The sequence below is a fragment of the Theropithecus gelada genome, chromosome 5, assembly GCF_003255815.1.
Source record: "Theropithecus gelada isolate Dixy chromosome 5, Tgel_1.0, whole genome shotgun sequence".
NCBI classification, from domain to species: domain Eukaryota; kingdom Metazoa; phylum Chordata; class Mammalia; order Primates; family Cercopithecidae; genus Theropithecus; species Theropithecus gelada.
This window is the reverse complement of record NC_037672.1, coordinates 91,485,282-91,498,807: the sequence shown is the minus strand read 5'-3', so window position 1 is coordinate 91,498,807 and position 13,526 is coordinate 91,485,282. Positions and strand designations below refer to the sequence as shown.

The 13,526-nt window shown below is 37.7% G+C and overlaps 1 protein-coding gene across 2 annotated transcripts in view; it reads right to left on the bottom strand.

Moving 5' to 3' along the window:
- The window catches only part of FRYL (FRY like transcription coactivator), a 285,169-nt gene that overhangs the window by 62,228 nt on the left and 209,415 nt on the right, over positions 1–13,526 (bottom strand). For both annotated transcript variants that reach the window (XM_025385755.1, XM_025385754.1), the window contains 8 exons: positions 11,838–12,010; positions 10,112–10,272; positions 9,483–9,593; positions 8,488–8,642; positions 7,440–7,539; positions 6,031–6,199; positions 3,737–3,996; positions 3,247–3,387 (listed from right to left, as the gene is read on the bottom strand). In XM_025385755.1, coding sequence (XP_025241540.1) covers positions 3,247–3,387; positions 3,737–3,996; positions 6,031–6,199; positions 7,440–7,539; positions 8,488–8,642; positions 9,483–9,593; positions 10,112–10,272; positions 11,838–12,010 — 1,270 coding nt within the window. The remainder of the gene's footprint in view (positions 1–3,246; positions 3,388–3,736; positions 3,997–6,030; positions 6,200–7,439; positions 7,540–8,487; positions 8,643–9,482; positions 9,594–10,111; positions 10,273–11,837; positions 12,011–13,526) is intronic.

Genomic DNA, 13,526 nt, shown 5'->3' with positions numbered 1-13,526 from the left:
CAGGTAATAACATCCTAAGATTTTCCTCTGATTTTTAGTTAGCCTCCAAACCCAGGGTTTGTCTTTTATTCTGCCTTCCCCATTCCCTATAGTCAAACAGAGTAGTCATTAAGAGCAAGGAACTAGAACTAAACTAGAACTCAAACTACATTGCCTGGTTTGGAATGTGGATACACCACTCACTAACTCTATCATTGAGTTGAAGCTATACTTCATATAGCTGTTAGGAAGATTAAAAGAGTTAAGGTTTACAGTGCACTTTACAAATGGCTAGTAACACAGTATAAGTAAGTAGAAAAACTTTTCAGTAGTATATATTATATATATGTTTTGGTAATGTATATTACTGAAATAACTTCATAACTGATCAGCCTATCTCTTTTTCTCCCTACTTTAATCCTTACTACTCAAAATGTGATCCTAGCAAGACAGGCATCATCATCTGCAGTTTGCTAGAAATAGAAAATCTTAGGCCTACTCCACCTCCAGAATCAGAATGATTCATATTTTTACAGACATATGAAAAGCCCTGCTTTATATGACCCCTGGATTAATCTTAAAACATGATTTATTATATCCCAACCAAATTCCTTTTTTTTTTTTTTTTTTTTTTTTGGAGATGGAGTCTCGCTCTGTCACCCAGGCTAGAGTATAATGGGGTGATCTTGGCTCACTGCAACCTCTGTCGCCCTGGTTCAAGCAATTCTCCCTGCCTCAGCCTCTCAAGTAGCTGGCATTACAGGTGCCTGCTGCCACACCCGGCTAATTTTTGTGGTTTTAGTAGAGATGGGGTTTTGTCATCTTGGCCAGGCTAGTCTCGAACTCCTGACCGCAGGTGATCCTCCTGCCTCGGCCTCCCAAAGTGCTGGGATTACAGGTGTGAGCCACAGCACCCGGCCAAAACTCTTATTATGGTTACCCAATGATACCATTCTATGTATGGCTCTTTACTCCATCCAATGGGCGCTACTTGTTAATTCTCTCTGCTTTCACGTTCAACTTCCTCTGAGCATGCTGTGTGCATTCCTGCCTCTGTGGCTTCCTTCTGCCAAACTGGGGATCTCCGAGTTGACACTCCCAACCCTAATCCTTTCAAGTCTTCGAGCCCCATCCCCTACCTTAACTCTACTCCCTTCTCCAAGAAGCTTTTACTGACTTCACAATCAGATCTGGGTTGGAATTCTAGAACTATTAAGTGACAGAGTGAGACCTTGAGGAAATTACCATTCTCTCTGCCTTGTTTTTTCATCTGTAAAACTGCAGTGATCTCACCAAACTCATAGATTTATTCTGAGAATTAAATAATGTGGATGAAGTGCTTTTACCATGCCTAAAATAAGCACCCATAAGTGCTTAAAAAATAATAACCAATACATTATTATTATTGACATTAAAAAATGGCTCCTTTTAAATTCCTGGAAAATGGCTATTCCCCAAATTTCCATTTGGCCTCTTAAAAGTATAATCTCATGCTTTTTCTGGTTCCAGCTCTAACTCCCCTATTCATTCATCCAATTAATGGGCATCTTCTATGTGCCAGGCACTACTAAATGAGAACTTAGCGGTGAATCAAATAGACAAAAACTACCATTCTTAAGGAGCTTACAATCTACTGGTTGATGCAAAACTAAAGAGGTAAATAGGTAAAATATATCACGTGTTTGGTGATGATTAAGTGCCAGAAAGATCAATGAAGCAGGGAAAGGAAATGGAGTGTGTGTGTGGAGGTAGGGCATTTGCAGTTCTACACAGGATGGGCAGCAGAAGTCCCAGTGGGCACTGACACCTGAAGGAGGACCTGAAAGAGACGAGGAGTGAGTAACGTGGCTAACTGGGGAAAGAGAAGGCAAGTGAGTGTGAGGGCACCGAGGAGGGAATGCCTGGTGAGAGGGCTAGAAGCAAAGGGGGGCCAGTACAGCTGAAGGGTGGGAGCACCAGAGAGAATATAGGAGACACAGCCAGAGAGGTGACGTGGGGTAACGTTGTCTTGTACTATACACCTACAGTTCTCGAAGCACTCCTCAAAGGCACTACGCCTGTGGTACACCTTGGCAATGATGCTTTCAGTGACCAAGTGAACTTGGGGAATGCTGGGTAAAGCAAAGCTATTAAGTGGTTTGTTTAAAATAGAATCTGTAGAACTTTTATTTATTTATTTATTTTATTTTTTTATTTTTTATTTTTTTTGAGACGGAGTCTCGCTCTGTCGCCCAGGCTGGAGTGCAGTGGCCAGATCTCAGCTCACTGCAACCTCTGCCTCCTGGGCTCACGCAATTCTCCTGTCTCAGCCTCCTAAGTAGCTGGGATTACAGGCATGAGCCACCACACCTGGCTAATTTTTGGATTTTTAGTAGAGATGGGGTTTTACCATGTTGGCAAGGCTGGCCTCTGACTCCTGATCTCAGGTGATCTGCCCACCTCGGCCTCCCAAAGTGCTAGGACTAAAGGCATGAGCCACCGTGCCTGGCCTGTAAGAACTTTTAGATAACGTTCTGTAGAACTAGTCTTCCGTTGACCACACTTTTGGGGGATGCTGCCACGGGATGGATATCTACATCTGCATCTAAAAAGACGTATGCACGTGTGTCCACTTAACCCTCACATTTGACAGTTTCATATCAAACGTGTCGTCTTGACTTGGGCAGATCTGGATGTTGCTTTCTCCCCTGGAAGGCAAAGATGTTATCTTCTTCGTTTCATATCTCTTACCATGCTTTCCCTTGCTTCCAGCAGCCTGAAGGGCAATCCTATAAGCACTGAGCTCTCACTCACCATCCTGTTCTCGTATCTAAATGCCCCCTCTGCCTAGCAGAAACTAGAAACATCCGCAATGTGTGGTTTCAGCTTCAATATCACTTTCTCTCAAGTGTCATCTTGAATCCTTCCAGACAGCTGTGGTTCCTAAGTTTTACTCTCAGAACTCTGCAATTTTTTAATAGCCTTTATCACACTATACTTTATTAACTTACTGATTTATTCATTAAATAAATCAGATGTAGGTTCAACAAATAAATTCTGTATTACCCATCAGATTGTAATGCCCAGAAGAGCACCTGGTCTGTCATAATGATGGAAAACATTTGCTGACTGAATCAGTGAATAAATCCATGTGCTATTTTCCTGACTGTCTTCATCCTGGCCCTTGCCTTGCCTCTCCTGGGCAACTGCTGCCCATACTCTAGACATCATAAGATACTAGTAAATATATATATATATTTTTTAAGTTAAATGAACTTGAATACATACGTAAGGCAAGAGGCTTGGTTCACTATTCACCCCACAAATGCTGATCAAAAAGTGCAAAATTATTTTCAGGTTTTTGGGCCAGCCATCTGCAAGTGTGGTCCACACGTTCTCCACCTCCGACCAGGCCAGTTCATCGCCATACTAGATGCAATATGCACAAAAGATACTTCAGTCATGACTGCCTATTATAAAAACCAAACTTGTCATACCATGAAATATTAAAAAACAATGTTTTCCACAGATAGCTTTAATCGTTTCCACACTTTACAGAAACAGTAATTTCTTTCAACAAATCTAAACATAAATATCATTAATCATATATGGTTTTAGTAAAAAAAATTCACATATCATCAGTCTTTTTTAAAGAAAGAAATTTATAATGCATTTTGCTTGGTTATCACAGGATTATGGAGCCTCTTCATCTGTTTCTAACCACATCTACTTACTCAATAATTCTGTGCAGCAATTATAAATACAAAACTCATTTTACCTTTGCTGTCATATACATCAGATTGTTCAAAACCATTGCAGTGGCTTGTGGAGATCCCCATCCTTCTCCCCGTAACCAGCGCCTACTAGTCACCATAAGTTCTCGGTCTTTCAAGGAATCATCTTCATCTTCATCATGTCGCCTTGCTGTGGGGAGAGGTTTTAAGTCCACCAGCTCGATGTTGTTCATCCATGGTAGCAGGTAGTGCAGCATCACCTGCCGTCCAGCAGGGTGAGCTGTCTGGATTCTCTGGCTTATCTCTGAAATTGAAAACAAGTCAAAGAGAACCGATGTAATTTCGGCTTCCTCTGACTGGTAATTAATTCCAACAGATTTCAGAAGCTGGATTTTATTCATTTTACTCATTACACTTAACAATTATACGTACTGTTTTTTCTTTTAGTAACTTTCACCTCAATGACATCATAATATTAACAGCTAACATAAATCACAAGACGGAGAGAGGAAGAGGGAGAGGGAGAGGAAGGGAGAAAGGGAGAGAGGGAGACGGGGAGAGGGAGAGAGACAGAGAGAGAGAGAGACTGTGTCTCAAAAAGAAAAAAAAGAAAAAAGGGACGGAAGGTAAGAATCTACCAAAAGAGACAGAAAAGGAATACTCAATGGTAGAAGAAAAAGCAAGAAATACTAAGTTTTTGGAAATTAAGCGAGGTTAGAGCTTAAAAAAATATAAGATGGCTAACACCAATTGCTGGGGAAAGTAGCAAACAGACCGAAGACTATTAGCCAGTGACTAGACTGAGCAGTTGGAAGGTACCTGGTGAGGCTACAGAAAGGAATTTGACACTAGTGGTCTGTGAAGGCCATCTGTGAAGATCTAAGGCATGCATGAAGACTGAGAATACGGAATAGTGAGTGTATACACTCGAGGCAAGGCATAGGGGTGAGGAAGGGGTTAGGAGCAGGTGTGAAGGAGGGAAAGGATGTGAGGAGCAAGAATGGGAAGGGCCTCAGAGCTGACAACATTTAAGACCACTGCATTGAATCTGGAGAAAGAAAGGATCAGGACCCTCAAATTTTAAAGTGGCAAAGTTTATGCTGATATCTGTATCTGTGCAGTAAAATTCTGAATGAATATTGTGTTTGTCTTGCCTTAGAAACAGTGAAAGTGAAAATGTAGGTTAGCTATGGAATTTGTCAGGTTGAGAGGCTATGTTTTGGTTTAGAACGAACTACCTTAAGCAAAGGAGTTAAAATTAGCTGATGCTAAGGACAAGAGTGTCTGAAGATAGAACTGAAGGAAGAATGACAAGGTGGTGGTGGTGGAGGCGTGGGCACAGTCGACACCTGTACCAGCCGACATCCTAGGCGATGACATGGCATTCTAAACAGTTACATGATCTCTGAGATCTAGCTGGACTCCCCTGCTTTCTGCGCAGAAGCTTCTAGCAGCAGCTCAGCAGCCACAAAATCTGTGTTCATGGTGGCTGCTATTTTGTGTTGATGACCACTCATATCCATCTTGGAGGGGCTGTCAGGGATGCAGGGGTTGGGAAAAAGGAAGGGGCATAATTGCTACCAACTACTAGGGCAAACCAAACAGGTCTACTGCTTTCAAGAACTAAATGTTAGGAGAATTTAAGTTGTTGTTGTTGCTTTTTTCTCCCACTCAGGTAAATTAGGGAGGGAAATAAACTATTTCTATTGCTAAAATAGGTGCTATGCAAAGATCCCAAGCAGGCTAAGGCTACTAACTCTTGAGCCCAAATGAAAGAAAGGACCCACAGCAGAACTCCACAATCTCCCAGATCCTAGTGTTGGTGCATGTCCAGTATTTACACTGGAACAAGATCTTGATGTAGGTGACAGGCAACATGTGGGAGACTAGAAAGAGTTTTGCTCAAGGCACTGTACCACCTGCTCCTATGGTTAGGGGTTTCACTCACGGAAAACTGCCTACAACTTATCCCTGCCTATTTTTATTATTAAAGATATGCCAATACACAAAATACAATGTATTCAAGAAGTTCTATGTCTACTAAGAAATACTTTTAAGTCACATATGGAAAGTCCTCCCTCTTGTATTTTTTTCTTTTTGATGGAGTAGGGAGCAAGGGAAGGTAAGGTGTAAAACCCTACAAGGACGCCGCTGATAGAAAAACCTAAATACTATGACAGATCAGAATTAAGAGTTCTTATTGAAGAAAAAATATTCTATGTAAAGACATGTCTGGTTTTGATTTAACCTGTAATTTAATAAATTTATAATTTTCTAAAAATTGTTTTTGAAGAAATGATTGACAAAGAGAAACTACTAACCAGTTCATTGATCATACCTGAGAATATAGCGAGAGTTAGCTCAGGATACGCCCTTGCTAGTTCCTCGGACAACTGATAATATGAAACAGAATAGAGATGTGGTAGAGGAGACAGCTGGCTGAGTACTCCGTCTGTTCTCTGAACCTCCAATTTGTGAGCATAGCGAAACATCTTCGGTTCCAGAATCTATAGGAATGTGATTCCATCAACTTAGGTTAAGATTTTATGGGTTCTCTAAAGTTTAACTATAATTTTATATTTAAAAAAAAAACTCTTCTCCCAGGCTGAGTGGAGTGGCTTATGCCTGTAATCTCAATACTTTGGAAGGCAGAGGTGGGAGGATCACTTGAGGCCAGGAGTTCGAGACTAGCCTGGCCAACATAGCAGGACCTCATCTCTACAAAAAATTAAAAAATTAGCCAGGTGTGGTGGTGTGTGCCTGTGGTCCCAGCTACTCAGGAGGCTGAGGTTGGAGGATCACTTGAGCTCAGGAGGTAGAGGTTGCAGTGAGCCATGACCGTGCCACTGTACTCTAGCCTGAGCGACAGAGTGAGACCCTATCTCAAAAACAAAAAGAAACAAAACAAACAAAAACCCTTTCTCACTAAAAGAACTTACATTCCTCATATTTAATGTCAATGATCCAGGTTAATAATACAGTCTGAAAATAACTCCAGCAACTTAATATACAATTACTTGAAAAAGATTTACCACTTTTCTCACTCAAAAATACGATAGTACAATATATGTATAAGTGAAAAAAAAAATCCTTCAAGGAGAACCTTTTGACATTACACTATTTAAAGAGCTGTACTGCTGAACTTTCCTCTTAATTAACAAAGGCATTAGGGTATAATTCCTAAGATGGATCTACTGGCATCAGAACCACTTTAGAGCCTTTGGAAAAAGCATCTGCTTGAATCCTATTCTTAGCCCTTGGTTAAGATGGAAGAATCTTGCCCTATTATGAATTAAATACTGTATACTAATAATATATCCGTGTTTGCTAAGTTTCTAAGTTATTTCTCCTCAACCCAATAAAGAAAATTTACATGAGAATATGATAAAAAGAGCTAATTATTTTTCATATGGCTCTCCAAAAAAACTGGGACACACATTGTTCTCATCTGCTGAACAGAAATACTTACATGGACACATATTTTAAGTACCTTCATATACATACACACGTGTTACTATAAATAACCCTTCTACAATACACTTAGGAATAGTTTGCATTATTTATAAATTTAAATATCTATATTATCTTTGTCTTATATTTCTAATAATAATTAGGACTTAATACCATAACTTCATTATTATAAATAAAGCTAAATACTATTATCAGTGTGCTTTAATGGCAAGACTAAATTATTGGGCTTCATTAAATCCTGAGTAAAAAAATATTTAAATTCACATGTTTACAAACCTGTAAAAGTTGCATAGCAACTTCATAGATACTTCTAGAAGAATCAGCTGCTTTAAACAGTATCAGATTTAGAAGCATCACTGTGTCAAACTGATAATCCCTAGGAATAAATTTTACATATTAGGTAAATAACAATGTGTAGAGACTTTTGCACCATTTAATAAATATGATATGCAAAGGGCAAGGCTTGTAGACACCTATCTTCTAAGTCTATGAGGGGACTTGGTTTTTTCAAGGCAATAGGTACAACAACGGATGCGTGGTGATAATTGTCCTTATTTTGGTTAAATTCCATTAGAGCACAAGTGTTCAACCTTTTGGCTTCCCTGTGCCACATCAGAAGAAGAATTGTCTTGTGCCACACATAAAACACACTAAAAAATGCTGATGAAAAATAAAAAATCCATGCATAATTTTTGTAATATCCACCACCACAGATAAACAAAAAAGTCCTCACATTCAAAGGGTTAGACACAGCTGCATTAGAGCTTAAGAAAAGAAAACACAGTCAACCCTCTGTGGATCAAAAATATGTGGGAAAGGCCAGGCACAGCAGGTCATACCTGAAATCCCAGCACTTTGGGAAGCCAAGGTGAGAGGCCAGGAGTTCAAGACCATCCTGGGCAACATACGTAGTGAGACCTCGTCTCTACAAAGAATTTAAAAATTAGCCAGGCATGGTAGTGGGAGTCTACAGTCCTGGCTACTCGGGAGGTTGAGGTGTGGAGGATCGCTTGAGCCTAGGAGTTTGAGGTTACAGTGAACTATGATCATGCCACTGCACTCTAGCCTGGGTGACAGCGAGACTATGTCTAAAAAAAAAAAAAAAAAAGAAAGTATATGGGAGGATTTGCATAGAGTAAATACAAATTCTACAGCATTTTATATAGAAGGCTTGAGCATCCACGGATTTTGGGATCTGAGAGGGGTCCTGGAACCAATCCTCTACAGATACTGAAGGACAACTATACTGGTGTCTTCATATTTTTAAATTCAAAGAAAAACTTTTCTTTAAGCAAACAAAACAAGAAACCCGTATCTAAAGTACCTGTTCTGGAAAACATTAGCAATGGCTTTAAAGCAGCCGGCCGCCACCCTCCTGGAGCCCGTGTAGCAGCGGTCCACAGCCCAGTACATCAGGTTGCTCTGATCAGGGTTCAGCTCCAGCAACAACGTAACTGCTTCACAGCCCAGCTGGTGAACCTAGGCAAAGGTTGTGAAATTGCTCAATAGAGACAGAATGTTACATATTTTTTGTCTGTTTCCCTACAGTTCTTACTAAGGTAATATGGTGCATATATTCATTGTAATTAATAGGAAAATTCCATCTCCTTTTGTTCACCTCCCTCTCATTTTACTCAGCCAGCAGAAAAAAACCACACAGATGAATTGAATTTGGCCTCTTGCTTTTTACACAAGCCTCTCTAGTATGATTCTGTCTTCCAACAGAGCCCTGAAGGCGGTTAATGAATATGAATAGTGATTAAGTGCTTTCAGAAAAATGAGTCATTAAGCTCTCTAATTATTTTTATCAAGCTTTATTCTTGTTTTTGACAACCCAATACAAAAATTGTTGTGAGGGGAAAAAGATGTAAGTCCTATGTTAAATTGTGAAGTCTGTAAATGTACAATATGAGAGTAAGGAAAGCAAAGGGTGTGGAGGGCAAGGCAGAATGATTAAATGGAAAGTGGTTAAAAAAAATGAAATGAAACATAGCAAATAACATATTTCTCCCATGCAGCTCAATATGTTCTGTGTTAGTATTTTATTTATTGACTTAGAACCCTGTTGAGAGACACACACCACTGTATTAATCCTATAATATTAAAAGGGAAATTAAAATTATTCAAATTAATGATACGTAAGAATTGGAACATTTTTACATTATGAGATCCTATTTAACTTTATATAATATGCTTTTTGCATATGATCCTAACCTATCTTATTTTTTAAAAAAGACTTGTTTTTAGTGCAACATACACGAACTGCTAATAATACAATGAGAATTTATTATGAACCTTTAAGGAAACTGTCATAATTACCTTTTTGTCCAGAGAATCCAAAATGTTATCCAACCATTTGTATAAATAGCCATCTGATGAAAGTCCTACATTATCTGCAACAGGGCCACAACATAGTACAGCAGACATAGCCTTCAAATAATAATATTAGAATTATATTTAACAAATTTAAGAGGTTAAATGTTGGTTGCTTAATGAGAAGAGGCAAAATACTTATCTAGTATCTAGTCACAATACTTTAATTTTTTTCTTTACAAATTATTTTTTAAAACTAAGAAATTTATTATGAGTAAGTAAATATGACACCAAATTAGACATGGAGTTTGAACAATACTGTAAAGGAAGATAAAAAGACCAAGAAAAAGTACTTAAGTAACGGAAAAAAAGGCATTCCTTTCAAGTAATACTCAGTTATTTAAGATAATAGTGATCAAATTTGAGTAGATTCTGGAAGTGTTTTTCATTGCATTTTATGTATTTAAATATAACTTTTGGTATAAATTTTGAATACGGCAGAAAAACATATATTCTAATACTCTCAGATACTGTGAAGAAATTCTTATCCTCTTTAAAATACTAGTGACTGAGAGACATAAAAATATTCAACTCTGCTCTTAAAAAAAAAAGAAATCAGGTTTCTAAGTAAATACCTTTAATGCACAGTATTGATGTCTATTAATTTGCATATTTCTATCACTGTATCTGTCCAAGGGCGTAAACATGATGCTAAAAGGACCTGCCCAGTGACTGAACAGCATAAATAGACTGTGACGAAGGCTCTGCTGAGGAAAAATACTTCTTCTCTGGTGCACTGCAAATAAGAAAAGATAGAAAACATTTATTTCCATTTCTTTTTGCTTTAACTTTTTACCGACATGTTACTGAATGTGTAACAGTGTAAAAAAGAAAGCAAAATTTTTCATTTTAAACTATCAAAAACCTCCACAGTAGCAGGGATCATTTATATATATGCAAATCGCAGAAACAAAGTTGCAGTCTGTGTCACTCTGTGGCAGCATTACATGACATACAGCATCTCTGCAAGCAGAAATTCCATGACAGGCTCAATGGCACATGAAAGCTGGCACAGAGGTGGGGCCAGGAGCCCATTTCTCCCTGGGCTATCACTGGCTATATGGTGAGACTGGCCAAGATTTTAACACAGACACACCTCTGTATTTTGGTTCACTGGTAAGTAAGGGCTTTGGACAAGATACATGTTTTCAAACTTTGTACTTTTTTTTTTTTCAGCAGGAAAGCTGCCTTTTCCTGCTAAAGGAAGCTTACATGTAATCTCAATACATAAAATAGATAAAAGCGGAGTTGAGGCCTAGCGTCCAAACACATTCTGCTGCTTTCTGCTGATGGCACTGGACAACCTCAGGGCTTTGAGAAACAGCAAAGTTTGAAAACCACTGGTTTAAATGATCTCCAAGGATTTTTTCCCCCATTTTGAAATTCTACTATATAATTTCTCTATATCTATCCTTCTTGAAGAAACTCAGCAGTATCACAATAAACCAATTTGGAAGTTGTAAAAAAGTGTTTAGTAATAGACTAAACCACATCTTTACATTAGTGAGCTTCAGATCAGAAAATTTTGAAAAAAAAATGCTCTTTTCCTTTGACAGTATCATTTTCCTTTCAAAGATGAAAACAGGGCTCCTACAGTTGAAACTGACATATGAAATTAAGTGCTTAATGACCCTGTTATAAAATACAACCCATGTTCTTCAGGCATCAACTGTCTGTATATACTATTCAAAGCAACAATGTGACTTTAATTTTTCAGAGAGAAAAAGAAACATTTGTATTTATACTGTATGCCAAAGGCTAGAGTCACATTACTTCTTACAGTTGTCAAGAATTTAACTTTTAAAAATGTAATTGTGTATATTAATCTTCCTACTATCTAAACCAATATCTGTCAATATAGAACCTACTCAATAATTAGAACATATCTGGTAAACCAATAACATGGAATCCTTGTTACATTTTGTATTTATGGCCTATATTCTTTTCCCATTATTCAACAGTATCTTCTTAATTTTATTCTCAATTATCATTTGAAACACTGCACTCTGCTTATTGCATCTAAAACAAGGTTGTCTAAAGAGCTTATTCTATTGATTTCTCTAGGTTCTTGTGTCAGTATCCTGATCATTATTGAAATTCCATGCTGGGTTGCTTTTTTATTTCTAATCACTGACAATAATTCAAAGGGAAAAAAAACTCCAGCCATCCAGGTTATGCTGACATATTTTTCCAGTATGTTCACACGTTACTTTATCAACTTAGATTATTAAACCTCAAGGAAAGAAAAAATATGACGGTTCCTTAATACTCAATAATGCTTTAAGAAATTGAAAATAATACCTGGAACATTCTGAATAATATTCGCCACTAAGGCACTAAAATGGCATCGTATATCCTTCAGTGTGTCAGAGTCTTTTTCATTTTCTGCTTCCAGGAGTTGTCTAGTTAAATCTACATACTCCAATAAAGTGTTGTTGAGAAAATGTGTTTCATTATCAAGGCCACCACTTGCACTGAAAATATTGAAGAAAACAAATGATGAAGCAAATGGGACTTTAAATTATAATTTATATAAAAAATTCTTAATACTCAAAATGAGAATAATACATGTTAATTTTGCATGCTCATGGCAGCATGCAACTTAATATATGAAAATTAAATGAATACGATTTTGCTTACTTTAATACGAAAATAGATGGTGCTTCTTAATCTAGGAACTGCTATTGCAATTTATATTATTCAACTCCATATCTAACTTAAATCAACTCAGTGCTAAATGTTGTTTCCTCTCTGTGAAACACATGGATTTCTAAACAAAGAGACAGGAGGCATATGAAATGGGGAGGATCAGTTTAGAAAAGTTGAAAAAGACTAGTTCTATTTATTCATAGCTGCCATGTCTATTCATATTATGCCTTCAGTATAATCAAATATCTATTAGTCACTTATTCTCAGTAAGATTCTGGGATAGGTATTATCAGGGATGCAAAAATCTGAGAGAATTCTGGTAAGAATAGGGTAGAGTACTGGGTTTCAAAACCTCTTTCTAGACCTATGGAACTGCCTTTAAGAGTATCTGCAATGCGCTAGGTACGGTGGCTCACACCTGTAATGCCAGCACTTTGGGAAGCCAAGGTGGGTGGATCACTGAGTTCAAGAGATCGACACCAGCCTGTGCAACATGATGAAACCCCGTCTCTACAAAATACACAAAAATTTGTCAGGCATGGTGGTGCACACCTGTAGTCCCAGCTACTCAGGAGGCTAAGATGGGAGGATTGTTTGAGCCTTGTGATCTAGTCACTGCATTCCCGCCTCGGTGACAGAGCAAGAGCCTGTCTCAAGGAGGAAAGATATATCTGCAGTGAGGTTTTCTTTGAGGCAGGGATCTATGTCCGTGCCTGGAAACCACTGACTGACTGATAGGGGAGTATTTGGTTAGAGTCAGAAGTCCTGGATTCCTGTCTTGTTTCATCAATCATTAAGCATATACCCCGTATCTACCTCAGAGTGTTTTAGAAGGATGTAAATGAACTGCTATATATGAAAAGGCCTAGCAAACAATAAGTGCTATATAAATGATTAGCTATTACATATGCATTTATTTAGGTCAGCTTTTTCTTATTATGTTTGAAAAGTACTTCTAATATATATTATTTTAAAGGTAATTTTTTTTTAATAGTTAGTAACTTTGGAATAAATATCCTAAACCTATGAAAACAAGAGTTAGGAGTTGCAATGATACTATAGTATATTGACTATATCAGTCTACAACAATAAATATGTATTGAATGAATCAATGTATGACCTTTATTCCTTAAATAAGTGTTTTTCAGGTGCTTTTCAAATTTTTTCCTTTATTCCTTAAATGAGTGTTTTTCAAGCTCTGGATCATGACCTATTAGTGGATAGGAAACTGCTTTAGTGGACTACAACCTGCACCAGAATAAAATCTTCATTAATCTAACAAATATTCATTATCTCCTATGTGTCAGGTACATGAAATCCACTAGGTGAACAAAACAAAGT